Raw genomic sequence first — 16,897 nt, 5'->3', positions numbered from 1 at the left:
TTACCTCGTAATAAAATAATAGTTTATCACTTACCAATCGATGCGCAACAGCGGACTGCATCGAAGCTACGTTGATCTGTAACATACAAATAGAATATAAATTATAGCAGCGCTTTAAATAATTAATATTTCTAAAAATTAGTATTTTACACATTAAATTTTATATTTGACATGTACAATAATCAGTAGATATATAATTGAATAATTTTATAAATTTGCGAAAATTATTTTTTTAATACAAACTTTTATAATATTTATAAAAAGTATTTTTCTCTAATTTTCCTTTATTTAAAATTTAAATTATTCAAATATATAAACAAAATAATAAAAATAATAAAATAAATATATGTATATGTGTAAAAGAATACGTGACTTATAACAAGTCAAATATTATACATATATATAATATTATATAAATATTATACATACAAATATTATATAAATAATAAATACTCACCATAGAGTTGCTTTGCCGGCACTTGATGCCTCATCCTAGGCCTGCTCCTCCTCTCAGTTCAGGTTGATCAGGATTGTCCGATCATTTGTCAAAGTCTCTTGATTTAAACGCGCGACACTTTATACGACACTCCCGCACTTAAACGCGCGATACTTTATACGACACTCCCGGACTTGAACGCGCGACACTTTACGCGCCATTCGATTGTGTCTTATTATTAATTATTATTAGACACTCGCGTTGTCGATCAATTCGCTTCATTTTATGGCGTTGTCAAGCACACCGTATGTGCTTCATTAGTAATTATCGTCATTTATTAATAATTAATATTCTAATAATGTTGATAATTAATACATCCCCCCCCCCTTTAGTGAAAATTATTAATATTATATGAATTAATATTATATTATATAAAAGAAATTTTGCACCTTCTTTATTACGAATCGGCGAAATTTCGATAATCAATTTTAATCTATTCGCGGCTTGCAATTAACGCGACTTGTGTTTATTTCCGAATTACGCGACAGTGCAACCGAATGAATCACAAAAAGAAAAAAGCCTAAAATAAAATAACATGTATAATTCTAAAAATTTTTTAATATAACTTTTTCTGCAAATTTTATATCACTATTACTTTTTCTTTTAGTCGAAATAAAATGTCCGTAAAATATCTGATAAAGCTCACATTATTTTAATAAACTTTGTTCACATTTTTAAAATAAATTTTAATAAAACTTTTAACTAAAATCAAATTATCAATCAATATGAATGAATGGATTATAAAATATTATATATAATCTAAAATCTGTACCTTATAATAGTAAAAGTAATTATAATTATGTAATCATTTACAATAATTTATAATCATATTACAATACAATTAATAATTGTTAGTGTTCTTTTAAAATAAATTAAGTTAAATATACTATGTATTATAAAAATGTTTCTTCTCCTTTTCTTAAAGTGTAATATTCATAATCTTTATTATATTCTTAATTTTTTAATCCATTCATTTTAAGGTAACGGAACTATTTACAATCTACAGTCTACACAATCTACAATCTAGATCTACATATCTCTACACAATTTAATCTCTATAAAATAACCGTTACCTTTTGTAATAAAATAATAGTTTTTTATTCACCGGTTCGATGTGCAAAAGCGAAGTTGATTGTATTGAAGCTACGTTGATCTGTAACATATAAATAAAACTCAAATTATAGCAGTGCCCAAAATAATTAATATTTTAGAAAATTATTATTGTGTATGCATTAAATTTTATATTTGATGTGTACAATAATAAACAGAAATGTAATTAAATAATTTTATAAATTTTTATATTCAATAATAATAATTGAATTAATAAGCCAATAATAAATACTTACTCCATAGTTGCTCCGCTGGTGCCCGATGTCTCTCCCAGACTTCCTCCTCCTCTCAGATTGTCCAGTTACGTTGATCTGTAACATACAAATAAAATTCAAATTATACCAGCGCACAAAATAATTAACATATTAAAAAATTATTATTGTATACATTGAATTTTATTTTCCATGCGTACAATAATAAACAGAAATATAATTAAATAATTTTATAAATTGTTAGTTAATAGTAATTAAATTAATAAAGCCAATAATAATTTAAATACTCACCCTATATGTGTTATTCCGCTAATATCCGATGTCTCTCTCAGATCTGCTCCTCCTCTCAAATTGTCAACATCATCGATTACATTGATCTGAACGTACAAATAAAATTCAAATTATAGTGCAAAATAATTAATATTTTAGAAAATTATTACTGTACGCATTGGATTTTATTTTGTACACGCGTACAATGTCACGCAAAAAAATAGTTAAATAATTTTATAAATTTTTATTTAATACAACTAATAAATTTTAATTTATCATAACCAATAAATAAATCATAAATACTAACCTAGGATTGTTTTGATGCCTCTGACCGGACCTCCTCTTTCTCTCTTATTTCACCATTGTCGCTCCTTCGTGGCACTCACTACAGAAAACAATTAATTACAATAAGCGCACACTCATAAAAAAACAGATAACTACGTATACAATTAATGAGCGCGCGACATTTTCGACTTTAAGGAGATGCTGATCTTGTCCTGTCTTACCGACAGAACGATATTTTTCTGCACCTTTTTCTCTTTATTGGTTTGAATAGAATAATAAATATTTTTCCACGATTAAAGTACATATAGAAACAAAGTTGGAACCTCTCGATTTTATATATAAAACCAAAAAAATATTTTTAGTTAAACAACTTTTTTTTGTTTTTTACATAAATTTGAAAGGTTCCGACTTTGTTTCTATATGTACTTTAATCGTGGAAAAGCATTTATTATTCTATTCAACCAATAAAAAGAAAACGGTGCAGAAAAATATTGCTCTGTCGATAAGGGTCAGCATCCCCTTAATGACAGGCGAACTCGATTATGGCGGGAAAATGACGCGGAGAAGCGCGAGGCTCGACATCTCGATATCTCGATATCTCGATATCTCGATGTCTCGAAAGACTAACTTCGCATGCGCAAAAATAGCGGAGGTTAAATGAACAACAGTCGAAAATGATTAAAATATGATTTACTTACCAAATAAATGCGTCGCGATTTAGAAAACTCATCCGTCCCGCGTTCACGATGTTTCTTATACTTATGAACGATGTTAGGTTAAGTTGTTAGCAGTCAATATATATATATACTGTCACGCGAGCGAAATATTTGCTTCGAAACAAAAATAATCGTCGCTTTGATACACTTACGAGTCATTTAATCGTAAAAGTTAAATAATTTCGCGAAATAATATTCACTAATCACTCGGAGAATAATCCCATAATCCGTAATACTTCTCGCACTCGAGGATCGAAAAATAATGCGTAACAAATATACAGAGCAACGGAGTGTCGCAGCCTATCTGTTCGAGAGTCGCCGCGCGAATGACAACAAATAAAATGTGATCGCGCGCATAAAGAAAATATGCCGTGCGTCGCCGAACAAGTTTACATACCGAGCAATCTAAAATTATTAAAATACGATTCCAATTATCACTTACCAATTAAATGCGTCGCGATTCTGGATCTATCTGTCACACCGTTGCAACGTATCGCTATACAGATTCCGGAATGACGTCATCAGCGTCACGTTGATTTATGGCAGGAAAATAATCACGGGAAAAGCGCGCGAAATTTAATTACGGTCACTCGCGATTTCATATGCGTGCGAACAAGCGGAGATTTTAACAAAGCGTCAATCGCACAAAAATGTACTTATACACTATGCAGTCGAAAATTATTAAAATATATTTTTAATATTTGACAATTATTCTATAAATATATATGATATACGACGTCGTATCAAGTTAATATATTATTTACAATATATTACTATTATAATTTTTTAACATATTATTATTTTAAAATTTAATTAGCAAATTAACGCCTTATTAATATTTTTTGACAGAAATCAGCTGATTAAAGCTTTAATTTTCTAATTAAATTTTTAAGTAATGTTATAAAAATTAAAATAATGTTTTAAATATTATATTATAATACTTTAAACTCGTTTAATATATTTTTGACAATTATCAGCTGATTTCTGTCAAAAAATATTAATAAAGCATTAATTTGTTAATTAAATTTTAAAGTAATATGTTAAAAAAATTAAAGTAGTAATATATTATAAATAATATGTTATAATACCTTATTTTCTATTAATATTTTTTGATAGAAATCAGCTGATTAAAGCGTTAATTTGTTAATTAAATTTATAATATATAGTATTTATTTTTATATATATTATTTCCGAATTAGTAATTAATCACTTCAGAATACTTAAAAAGTTTAACAAATCCATTTGCACATCCATTTTAACAAATCCAAAAAAATAATTATTCTTTCAATAATCATGATTATATTATTTATTTTATAGAATTATTTTATAGTATATTTTTATAGAATTTATATTACAATTATATCATTAAATGATTATATCAATATTTATTTATAATACAGTGCTTGTGTAATAATTTATTTGGCACATTTAAAGAACAGCAATACAATTTCTTATTTGAACACCATTAGCTTTACAAAGAGAAATAAACATGTGTTTGTCATTAGTTTCTTGTTCTATCTTACTGGCTATCTCATGAGCTTTCTTTGTGATAATAGACGGTACGCCTGCTAATCGAGCGGCATTGAATCCATAAGATTTTGGGCAAGCTCCTTCACTCAGCTTGTATAAAAATGTCACTGTCTCTTCTGATACATTTTCTTCTTCTCCTGTTTCAGCCATGCATGCCTAAAAAAATTAAAATTTATTAAAAAACACTATAAAAATTTTTAAACACTTTCTAAAAATACATTGAGATCAATAAGTATATGTAATAAAATAACAATACATAAATAAATATATAATTTTGAATAAAAAAGATTTATATTATTAGAACTATAAGAGATTCTCACCATATGGGCTAATGTGACCTCTTTATTGGTTTTGTAATCCTCGACCAAAGAATGATAATGAGTTGAGAATAATGTGCGACACTTTAACTTGGTTAATGCGTCGACAACCGAAGCCGCTATTGCTGTACCGTCGTAGGTTGATGTGCCACGTCCTAAAATAAGGATATAATTTTTTATCAATTTAAGGAATATTTCCTATATAATATTCTATATAATATATATATTATTAATATTATTAATAAAATCGGAAAAACTCTAATATAAAAATACAAATTCGGGTATAAAGGACTCTTAGAGTAGTTTATTAGCCCTTACTAGTCCTTTATACTCGAATTTGTATTTTTATATCAGAGTTTTTTCGATTTTATTATTTTAAAATAATTCTTATTCCTAATATTTAATATTTGTTCCTAATATTTTCTCTATTGTGTGCAGGGCCTAATATCAATATATATCAATTTAAGGAATATTTTCTATATAATATTCTATATAATATAATATAAATATATTATAATATAATATTCTAAGGAATATTTCAAAATTTTCGAAACGAGGAATGAATAAATCGATCAAATCAGAATGAATTAGGTGATCCTTACCCAACTCGTCGAGAAGAACCAGCGAATAAGACGTAGCGTGTTGCAACATCGTAGCAGTTTCATTCAGTTCAACCAAGAACGTGCTCTGACCAGTCAAAATATCATCGTTGGCACCCAAACGTGTGAAAATACGATCCACCAATGTTATGCAACACGAACTGGCTGGAACGTAGCTGCCCTATTTACGCAAATTAAATTTACAATTTACATATTTATAAATTATGATTAGTTTCATCGCACTATTTTTTTATCTTGAAACTTACTATTTGCGCCATGATCGTGATCAAGCCCACTTGACGCATGAGAGTTGACTTGCCTCCCATGTTTGGTCCTGTCAGAATCATAAAGGAGGCAGCGTCATCAGTCGCCAATAGAGTATCGTTGGGAATAAAGTTATCAGATGCAACACAAGGATGTTTTCCGTCTCTTATCTTGATGAAGATCTATAAGAATTACGTTCATTGTGTCATTTCTCGACGAATAAATAATACCAATATTAATAATATTAATATATAAAGATAATATAAAGATATTAATTATGAATAACATTAATATCTTTATATTAATTAATTATTAATATATAATATATATTATATACAATTTATATTATATATATATTATATATATTATATATAATTTTATATACATATATAAAATTATTAATATATATAATTAATGTATATATTAATTAATTTATATTAATTAATACGAATAATATTAATTTATCTAACGATATCCTTACCTCACCATCTAATCCGTCATGAATCTCCGGGATACACATATCGTCGTTTCGAGCATATTCCGCGAGAGAGATGAGAACATCCATGATAGCCACTTTGTAAATAGCTTTATGCCACATATCATACTTTTCGCTAAACTGCGCAAATATTCTCCTGTTAAGATCCTTCAGCACTTTATCTCGTTGCTCTTCTGCGCTTATCTGTCTTGCCAAAAGTTCCTGCAATGATCAAAACAAACTTTTTATAAATGTTAAGAATATTTTATCACGAAAAAACAAGTTCTTTTTTAAATTAAAAGTATAAATTACTATTATTATTATTATTACCTTTGCCTCAGCAGTATAATAACGTTTGAAACCTTTTCTTTGTGACTGTAGTTCATACCCAGGACCAACTTTCTTAACTTGCGACTCAGGAACCTCGATTTGATAACGTTTCTTATCTGATCCGTAAAATGTTATTTTGACGTCAAAGTGCTTTCTTTGTTTTTCCAAATATTTGTCTAAATCTTTCTTGTTCTTTTCAACTTCAGCCAAGACCAAATCATATTCGGCATCTACTCCTTTTTTAGGAACAATGCAACCTTGCTTTTTAGCTTCTTCATGATCAAACGCAGTCTGAAATTATCATACGTACATTAAAGAGAAATAAGTGATTAAAGGAAAAAAATTATTGAAAATTAAAGTGCTACCTTAAAGTAATCCAATGTTTCCTGTAAATGAGGGAAATCACCATCCGGCTCGTATCGGATACAGCGACTTATCAGATTACTTTCAAAATCTGTAAAGAATAATCATTGAATCATCATGTATAAAATTTGTAACGTATAAAAATATAATAAGCATACCATTAAACAGTTCAACAAATTTCAAAACTTCTTCGAATTTAGCAAGTGTCGTGGTAAACTCTACAATTATTCTTTTCGAATATATTGGGCCTTCAAACATTATAGCTCTGCCATCAGGATGATTTTTCATTCTAGCTGCATTTCCTTGAGCGTGTATTCTATTAAAGCAGAATATGTGTATAGAGTGTCTCGTATAAGTTGTTACAAATCGTTTTCTAAACAACTATTAAAGGTAGAAACAAAATTTTTCTCTATTTTATCTCTATAATAATTATTAAAGTATTGTATGGAGATTAAGACACCTTGTATATATATATTAATATATCTAAATATATATAAAAATTAAATTAATTTAAATGTAAAATTTAATTTTTTTGTAACTTACTTGCTTAATAATCTTTCAAGATCTGGCAGAGTTGACAAAATTGAGCGAGCTGATTGTATCACGTCCACTCGATCTACCAATTCCTGCACAGCTTCCTGACGTTCCGTTATAATATTTTTGCGACAAGATGGTCTACAGATCCATTCACGTAACAATCTGAGAAGAAATGTTTTATGTATAGAATAAAGCATAAAAATATAGCATACAACATCTTTTACCTTATTTACCTTTTGCCAAATGCAGTACAGCAATGATCCAAAATACTATTGAGTGAATTTTCTCCAAAAATCCTTAAATTTTTTATTGTAACAGCATCTATCACCATTGTGTTTGTATAATTGAGACCTGCGCGATTGTTTGCAGCTGAGAAATCCGGCGGAATGTAAGTATTGAAGCAAGCTTGTGCCAATAATTGCTGTTCAAGCAGAAATGCTTTCAATAAATACACACATCCTCCTAGTGCATGTACTGCTAATTCTTTATTATCGGCTGGTGTCAAACCCAAGCTATCTCCTGATGCATAATAAAAGTAATCGTTTGTTATACACAAAAATATATATAAAAATTGAAAAAATTAAAATTATATATCCATACCTTCATTAAGATACGATTTTAAACCTTCAGGCCATGTAAAGTTGGAATCTTTCTCTTTCTTGAAATAATCCCCTTCATGAAGATTCTTCAAAAAAGAAAGAAAAAAATATTTATTATACAATAAATACTGTTATATATACATATTATATTACATTTATATACTAAACATTATCTGTTATCTATACTAACTTTTAATACAGTTGTAGCAGACCAAAATTGTGCTTCACGCTGTAGCGATTCTTTTAGCGCTGCTGGTAGAATGTTATTTATAAGCTGCAAAGTCTTTCGCAATAGATTACCACGTTCGTATATTACCTGAAAACAGAAATCACCATTTCAATAACAATATAGTTAATTAACAATAATTTAACTCGTGATTGTATGTCATACATGAATCGGTGGATAATGAGCCAGCAAAGTCAACAATCTGGAATTGCAATAATCATCGTCAAATTGACTGAGATAGAATTCGCCTATTGTTGTGTCTATGAAGCATACTCCAAAGGAGCTAGAATTTGAACCAGGACTGCGTCTTTCTACTAAAGATAACAGATACTTGGAATTCGGTGTAGATGGTTCAACGTCTAATGGAGTACACACTCTAGTGCCCCTTGTACTGATTTGACAAATTTCTCGCTTTACAACTTTATCAAACTTTGTTGGTCTGCTCACTGCAAAAAAAAATTCATTATTTATATAGGATATTTTATAATATATATATTATATATATATATATATATAATATATTATATATTAATATATATTTAGTAAGGATATTTTATAATGTATTATAATATATAATATATTATAATATATTAATTTATAATTAATTAATTATATATATATAAATATATAATTAATTAATTATAATATAATATATTTATATTATATTAATTTACACTCACTAATCTAGTGAGTGTAAACTCACAAACACTAGCGCTATTTTTTAATAAAAGACGAGAAAAAGAAAAGTCCTAAATTTCTTTTTTTTTTCTATATTTAATTAAGAAAAAATTATTACTTTTGCTACAGCGAGCTGCCATCATCTCCGGGTTTTCGGTTTGCTCGACTCGCGCAACTTTATAGCCTCTTTCTATCAGACTCGACGAATAACGACCATAGCCGATTTCGGGAAATCCAGAGTGCGCGAATTCACCCTTTAATAATAATAAGTAATGTTACATAAATAATTTTACAAAATAAGTTCTTCTAAAGTAACTTTGGCATTTCTAATAAATGTCTAAGACTTACTCGCATATATGTGAGACTAAGCTCGTTAACACTTATAACTGCATCCATATGGTACAACTCGTAGAATTTGCCAACTTTAAAGAAAAGTACACAGTTGAAATGCTCACTTTTCAATTCCCACCACTGCCTCATTGCCTGAACAAATTTTAGAATGATTAATTATTGTCAATGTAGATACATGAAAAATAACACTTAACGACAAGATTCTTACAGGAGTTTGATTGTTTAAGAAATCAATTGGTACATGAAGCGTTCCAGGATCGTAATCTGGATGATTTAAAGTTCTTTTCTGTTTGTCCTTTATTTTCTCTGGGTGCAGAAAATCTAACTTCAAGTGAGGCCAAACATGCGTAGTAGCAAGTCCGTTGCTCACAGTTTGACTTTGAATTTGTGCAGACTGTTTCGATTCTTTTTTATCCTAAATTATCAAAATGTATCCAATATTAATTACAAGAATCACAAATGCACATTATAATCATAGGAATAAAAATTAAATGTAGAAGTTTTGCAATTAATTGCATATTTATTGCTTTATTATTTAATTAAGCTTAATTATACCTAACATAATTAATTATACTTAATGTAATAATTTATTTAATTTAATTACTTACTGCTTTAGATGAATTAGTTGGTTTTGCCTTAGATCTAGCCCTGGGTGTCTTTTTCTATTTTTTAAAGAGTGTAAGAATATTAAATACAATTTTTCTTGTAACAAAGTATTTAGTATAGTTTGAAATATATTATTCCTACCTCTGGTGTTTCCTCTTCCACTTCTGAAGAAGGTTCATCCTCTTCTTCTTCAGAAACTGATTCAGATTCCTTAACATCTATAACAGAAAAGTATTTATGTATGTTTTTTTTTTTTTTTTTTTCTTAATTTAAGATAATGATTCAAGAATATTATTACTTGTATAATTTACAAACCTGGCTTGTAGTCTTCATCAGAATCATCATCAAAAATAACTACGCGCCTTCTTTTAACTTTTACAGGCTCATTTTCTTCCGTATCATCATTATTTTTATGCACTCTTTTTTTATCATTAATATTTTTATTTTCTTTTCCGCTACTTCCAGTAAGCTCTGTATGTAATCATAATATAATGTATACAGGGTGTCCCATGACGCGAGGTCCATACATTAAGGGCGTGTCATTGAAGTCATTTAGAGTTGAAATTGTTTAATAAACATATGTACATAAATGCTTCCTAACAGAATTACAACCATTAAAAATTGATGTGAATATTTGAAAAAAAAAAAGAAAAGAAAAATTATATTAAATTTAACTTGTTTATTTAATAAATTATTAAAAATTATAAATGTATTACAAATTCTGTTCAAAATTAGGGTATCTCCTAGAGATGCAAAATCTTGCTCTGCGTAAAAGTAATTTAACAGCTCGCCCCACCATGCCAGGAGAATTTCTTATTTACGTTGCCGCATCCATAATTCTGTCCAAAGTTTATTCCTATTGCGAGATTGTTCTATATAAACTATTAACTGACAAAAAATGTAAACAATATCACACTGACAGAAAATATTTCAAATAGTCACATCAACTTTCAATAGTTACAGTTCTGTTAGGAAGCATTTTCGAACATATGTTAATTAGACAATTGCAACTCTAAATGACTTCAATAACACGCCCTTAATGTATGGACCTCGAGTCATGGGACACCCTGTATATAGCAATCATAAGAATGATAAAAATAATAACTTAAATTATATACAACGTATGCAACTGTACAATTTTTGCTTTATAACATTTTTATGAAAAATAAATATTTGTAAATATTTAAGAAATAATCAATATAAATCTTAATATATATAAATTAAGGTAAATCAAAAGTTATGAGTTATGACTGACGCAATCACATGTAAGTGGATTTTATATCTAAATTACATAAATCGTAATTTTATATGCATATAATGTTGGAAAATAACAACAACAATTTATTTAATCTCGATATATCAACACGTGTCATAATGTATCTTCGTTGGAAAAATCGTTTTTGAGAGCAACCTTTTCTTCTTTGTTCCGTCTTCGGGGTCTTCGGCGTCCTCGGCGAATTTTCCACCTCCTCTTTCTTCGCCTCTGGCTTCTTGACAGTTTTTGGAGACGTGAAATAATTAAGTATCGTATTTACTTTCGGCATTGTTTCGCTTCGATATAAACGATGTAAAAATAGATATCAAGATTTCATTCATATAATTGTGAGGCAATAAACGCGGTAAACTCCATTTAGGTTGTTCTCTGTGTAGTTGAACTCCTGACACACTAGTAAAAATTAAATGGAAAGGAAAATTAAATCCCCAATATGTACGACATCTGATGTCCAATAGAAAAGTTTGTTTTATAATAAGAAAGATGTCCCTAGAAAAAACATTTTTCTATTGGATATCAGACGAATAGTGTGTGATATCCAAAAATTCAAATGTATTAAATTTGAATAAGTATAGAAAAATAAATAAAAGAGAAATAAGAATATAAATAAATTAAATAAATAAAATAATAAAGAATTTTTGATCATAATATTGCTATCTGTAAAAATACTATAAATAAGATTTATAAATCTGTAAACTTATAACTATAAATGCTTTTTATCATATTACCTAATATTTTATATTACTCAACAAAATACAAAATATTTAAAATGAAAATAAATACTAGTGAACAATTATTAGAAAACGAAAATAATTGACAAATTTATATAGAAATACATGTATTAATAAGATGAATGTTTTTGTAAACTAAACTCGTTTTATGTGATTTAGAATTTGTGTAAAATATATAGGAAAAATTCTTTCAAATTGTAGTTAATATTAAATTTGCTTTATACAAACTAAAAGAGTCTTAATTTTCTTATAAATAATAGTATCAATTATAAATTAATATTATATAATTATATATATATAATGCATTGATCTTATATTTCTGAAAAGTTAATTTTGTAACAATTGTATATTGTTTGTTTAATGGGGGATATTTTTTTAGATTTTTATTTACTGCACATAAAAATTTTTGAATACTTCTTTATGTACTTGACGTATTTTTTATATGTAGCTTTGTTTAAGGATATAAATAATGTCGATCTTACATTTTACATAGGTATAATTATACTTATTTCTTTTTCAAAGAAAGGTAGATTTATTAAAATATACGTAAAAAAAAATAAATTATATGAATGTATCAAGTATCATGTATAAAATAAAAATATTTTAAAAAATGAAAAGTTTTAGATTACTATTTTTAATCTCTATTTCTCTCTGTCTCTCTCTCTCTCTCCCTCTCTCTCTCATTCATATAAACATGATAAATGTACAATTTTATATAAATTATATTACACCTATGTACTATTCTTTCATGTGCAACCGATTATAATAATTATTTATTTGTACAAGTTACACTGTTAGGGTATGTGTGAATATAAAATCTATAATCTTAAAGTACTTCCATATAATCTATATCTGCTCCAATATCAAGAAAATCATCAGCATAATCTTGAACGTGTCTCTGTGTCAATGATTGTTCAGAATGATCCGGATCATCCGTTACAGGGCTAGGTGGTGGGTTCGATACTGTACGATCGGAATCTAATGGCATTCTATCCATGCCTTCACCACGTCGTAATCTTGCTTGTTCTGCAATTTGTCTTGTAGAGAGTTCCGCCCTTGTTAACAAAGTTGGCAAATCTTTTTCAGACTTATCTATAATTTCAAAAAGAAAAATTTATTATATATATTATATATATAATTTATTTTATATATTTTTGTGCATTATTTTACTTTTTCCACATAACTTAACATTTTTAAATAAATAATACAATGAAACGTCATTATTTAAAATATTTTATAAAATGTCATTTACTTTCAAAGCTTTTCATCAGTTTCTGTGTTTTTTGTCTCGCATCATTAGCTTTCTTCCTTTGTTCGCTACTCTCTTTTTGATCGTAGTAAAATATCTCTCTTATTTTTTCTTGAGGGATATGTTTGTCATTTTTCACTAACCAAAAATATACTCCACCAGCAGTTCTTCTACGAGATCCATTCATTATTAACATTCCACCACTCTCTTCAATTTTTTTGGTTTTTTGGAAAAAATCAATAGCTTTCTCTTTACCAATTATATCCACCACTCGTCCTATAAAATATATATATATATAAGTACAATTTTTAATGTTTATATATAAAAAGTCAAAAAGTATTTCTTACAATTTTTAAAGCTTTGATATTATAATATTAATCGTTATAATATCATATTAAAACAAAACTAATAATAAAGCTTAAGACTAATGTTATGTTATCTATATGAATTCCTGGAACTCAACTTGGAGAGCAAATTTTTCTCAATTATTTATTATTTGAAACCAATTGGTATTTTGAAAGAAATTTTTCTTAAACAAAGCTCAAAATCCAAACAATTTGTCATTAAAATTGAATATACAATGAAAGTGAATTGTTCTATATAGCAAGAAAAGAAAAATAATACAACCATTAATATAGATTCTTACTTATAAGAAGATCTTTTCTCTCGCTGAGTTTAGTTGTTATATCTATAGCGATGTCAGCATCTGTTGAATCCACAGTTGTAGATAAGTCTGCTACTATTCTAACAGAACCTTTCTGATTGTCAAGATCCATGGAGTTTTTCCTTCTTCCTAGCCTAAGTTTTACGTTATGTCTGTCCGAATTTGTTCTCTTATTAGTTAATCTTTGTTCGACATCTTTTTCATCGTCAGAACTATTATTATTACAAGGTTCTCTGTCGTTATATCGCAGAGTAAAATTATAGCTCTCAACACTACGTTCCTGATACAATTTCTTTGTAACACCACATGATATCAAGTCCTCGGTCAATGATTCTTCCTGCATTTGTTTACACCATACTTTGTATTTATCATTTTTATTTGGCCAGTCCTTTGATAAGTTATGCTTTTTCAATTTAAGCTTAAGTCTTTTGACGTTAGTATGCGTGGAATCTGAATCAGAATCACTTTCAGAATCTGCAGAGTTATCAGATTCATCATTGTATCGCATGTTTGTAACATCTGTGACAGGTGCTACATGAGGTCTTTCCAAAATTTTATACGTTCCAAAGACATCGTTTTGCTATACAAAAAAAAAATAAATAATTACTAAAAAATATTTTTAGACTTCTAAGGAAATTTCATTATATAAAAATTCACTTTAAAAAATGACCTAAAATTTTAGATTAAGATATAAGTGATTAAATATAAATAAGAAAGAATAGTTTATATCATTATTTTAAATTATGATATATATTGCAACACAGAGCAAAATATAAACATTGATTTGTCTTGTTTTGTGTTAATTATATGTCTAAAGCATAATTTCCTATAAAACATATATACAAACAAAAAAAGAAAATGTGAAGGTCTAAAAAAAAATATAAAAGTAAATTGGGCTGAAGCTTGTTTTCAAACTTTCTTGATATGCTAAAACAAATATTGTATATGTATATTTTGCTTTGTCTCCATTATTGATTATGAAAATTATAAATGTTTGCAATTATTATTTTTTTTGCATATATTGTTCATTTCTCTATAATGCTATCTTATAAAAATAAAATAAAATTTAAACTGATAAAAATAAAAACTAGTAGCAAATACAATGCAATACCTAATTTACACATTTTTATCATAATATAATATACTGTAATTTTAATTATTTAATTAAAATACATTAACTTGGCTTTAATATTTAATAATAAATAAGTATTTTATAAATAAAGTATTTTATAAAGTTTATAAATAAATATATATATATAATTTTTTAAATAAAACATTTTGCTTTTTAATTTTTAAAAAGTAAACTTAAAATTGTTGAAAATTTACTCTTAAAAGTTTATTAAAATTTTTTGTATTTTATTATGTATCAATATTTTTTGTAAAAATGATAAATGTTTTATATAGAAATATAAAAATATATACTTGTTATAAAGATATATATTTGTTGCATATAGTTATTATTTATTCAAGAAAAACTTTTAAATATAATTAATGTGTATTAATAGTATAATTTTGTACAACATTCAGTAAAATATAATGAATATTTTTTAAAACTATTTAAAGGATAAAATTTGAAATTAAGAATATGTCTGTATATGTATAATTTTTAGGCAACTTTATTTGGTTTAGATATTAATTAATAAATATTATTTTAATACTTGGAGGGATAAAAATTATAAATATTGATGCATATATTATCTTCCTCTATATATAGATCTCGGATAATTCTATTGTGATATCTTGTATTGCAACCCTAACAGCACATGATATCATACGAACATTCTATACTGAGATACTGTGAATGTACGTACTGTATATAATATATTGAGAACATCTCTATAATATCTCTTGTAGTATATCATTTTTCGTATAGTCTCAGGATATTATCAGAACATCTCTTATAGTATATCATTTCTCATATATTCTCAGTATGTTTTCAGAACATCTCTTGTAGTATATTATTTCTCGTATATTGTCAGAATATACTTTTACATATATTCTCAGAATATACTTTTATGTATATTCTTAGAATGTACTTTTGATTTACGCTGATAGCAACGCCACCTTAAAAAACGTAATTTCCGATATTGTCAGTATTGGTCTTTCTTTGTTTCTGTTACAGCGGTCTCATTGTCAGTCTCAGTCTCTTCTCGACGATAATTTAGGATTATTTCAGAGTTCGATAAAAAAGTACAATCTTACGTGGCATTGCATTGTCTGTGTATGTGTGTGTGTGTGTGTGTGTGTATTTAATGAAGGAATATTTAATAAAGAATACAAATTAAAAATATAACCTAATATCCTATCTTTATCCTAATCAATAGGTCTGTTCTTTTTAGCTGAACTGGTTACACTAGTTCAGGGTTTATCTTTTTTATACATTTTGAAAAAAAGATAAACTCTGAATTATACAACCAGTTTAGCTAAAAAGAACAGACCTAAATAATGCATAATATACATTCTGGGTGACTGTAGAACATACTAAAGATATATTAAAGATATACTACAGATATGCTAAAGATATACTAAGGATATACTCTGAAAGATATTCGCAGTATATACTACGAACTAAAATAAGTGGGACATAGGAACGTTTATAGTATGCACTCGGTATATCGTAGTACGTATATCGAATGTTCTGAGAATGTACACAATGTACTTTTGCGATATCCTCCAACATTCTCAGAATCTACCTGTGCTGTTAGGGAATATATGTATGTATATGATAAAAATCTAAACTACATGATAAAAATAATTAAATTATAATAAAAAAAAATATATAAGACAAAGAAATTATATTCTATGCAAGTAAGCTTAAATCGATAATTAAGAAAATAAGATTCATTTATATTGCATAGTGAGCTTATATTGAGGTTAGATTTTTATTAAATGAATATTTCTCTCAGTGACTGACCTCATCATCAACGATTTCACCATCTTCCAAATCCAATGGTTCCGCTTCCATGTTTCTTATCAAAGATTATCTATTTATCTCTCTTCCTTGTTTTGTACAAAG

General features: G+C 27.2%; 2 protein-coding genes and 1 long non-coding RNA gene across 5 annotated transcripts in view; all 3 read right to left on the bottom strand.

The window, feature by feature from the left end:
* LOC145941132 (uncharacterized) overlaps window positions 1-3,586 on the bottom strand; it is a 90,628-nt gene extending 87,042 nt beyond the window's left edge. Inside the window, exons 1-7 of one of the 3 annotated variants that reach the window (XR_014426136.1) lie at window positions 3,072-3,396; window positions 2,396-2,473; window positions 2,110-2,195; window positions 1,843-1,917; window positions 1,602-1,649; window positions 458-748; window positions 35-76 (exon numbers count right to left, since the gene is read on the bottom strand). This is a non-coding gene — a long non-coding RNA (uncharacterized LOC145941132). Of the gene's footprint in view, window positions 1-34; window positions 77-457; window positions 749-1,410; window positions 1,650-1,842; window positions 1,918-2,109; window positions 2,196-2,395; window positions 2,474-3,071; window positions 3,397-3,531 lie in introns of those variants that run through there. The other 2 variants (XR_014426135.1, XR_014426134.1) reach the window with 2 other exon arrangements.
* Window positions 3,587-4,469: 883 nt separating this feature from the next.
* Window positions 4,470-11,644, bottom strand: Msh6 (DNA mismatch repair protein Msh6). The gene is made up of 20 exons (XM_083046133.1): window positions 11,376-11,644; window positions 10,280-10,435; window positions 10,106-10,182; window positions 9,967-10,020; window positions 9,567-9,773; window positions 9,356-9,490; window positions 9,126-9,261; window positions 8,495-8,775; window positions 8,294-8,419; window positions 8,105-8,189; window positions 7,738-8,023; window positions 7,511-7,666; window positions 7,126-7,283; window positions 6,970-7,058; window positions 6,605-6,895; window positions 6,281-6,496; window positions 5,802-5,981; window positions 5,539-5,716; window positions 4,940-5,091; window positions 4,470-4,775 (listed from the first exon to the last, which is right to left on the bottom strand). The coding sequence occupies exons 1-20, from the start codon at window positions 11,506-11,508 to the stop codon at window positions 4,518-4,520; spliced, it is 3,354 nt and encodes a 1,117-aa protein (XP_082902259.1). The 5' UTR covers window positions 11,509-11,644; the 3' UTR covers window positions 4,470-4,517.
* An 843-nt stretch (window positions 11,645-12,487) lies between these two features.
* Phax (phosphorylated adaptor for RNA export) lies at window positions 12,488-16,860 on the bottom strand. The gene is made up of 4 exons (XM_083046238.1): window positions 16,796-16,860; window positions 13,864-14,461; window positions 13,221-13,493; window positions 12,488-13,060 (listed from the first exon to the last, which is right to left on the bottom strand). Exons 1-4 carry the CDS (start codon window positions 16,844-16,846, stop codon window positions 12,795-12,797), a joined length of 1,188 nt encoding a protein of 395 aa, XP_082902364.1. The 5' UTR covers window positions 16,847-16,860; the 3' UTR covers window positions 12,488-12,794.
* Window positions 16,861-16,897: the final 37 nt, after the last annotated feature.

This window comes from Prenolepis imparis, unplaced genomic scaffold (genome assembly GCF_030444845.1).
Source record: "Prenolepis imparis isolate NDT839.2.m4 unplaced genomic scaffold, iyPreImpa1.0 SCAF_9, whole genome shotgun sequence".
Lineage (NCBI taxonomy): Eukaryota > Metazoa > Arthropoda > Insecta > Hymenoptera > Formicidae > Prenolepis > Prenolepis imparis.
Note: the sequence above shows the minus strand (reverse complement) of the source record. Positions and strands in the feature narration are given on the sequence as shown.

Bases quoted from the DNA above. Each gene is read 5' to 3' on its own strand.
- Msh6 (XM_083046133.1), bottom strand. From the start codon at position 11,508: ATGCCGAAAGTAAATACGATACTTAATTATTTCACGTCTCCAAAAACT. The intron at 10,436-11,375 runs GTTGCTCTCAAA...GATTACATACAG, and splicing joins GACGGAACAAAGAAGAAAAG to AGCTTACTGGAAGTAGCGGA. The intron at 6,896-6,969 runs GTAGCACTTTAA...TGATAATTTCAG, and splicing joins AAACATTGGATTACTTTAAG to ACTGCGTTTGATCATGAAGA.
- Phax (XM_083046238.1), bottom strand. From the start codon at position 16,846: ATGGAAGCGGAACCATTGGATTTGGAAGATGGTGAAATCGTTGATGAT. The intron at 13,494-13,863 runs GTAAGAATCTAT...TATATTTTATAG, and splicing joins GAGAAAAGATCTTCTTATAA to GACGAGTGGTGGATATAATT. The intron at 13,061-13,220 runs GTAAATGACATT...TTGAAATTATAG, and splicing joins ACTGATGAAAAGCTTTGAAA to ATAAGTCTGAAAAAGATTTG.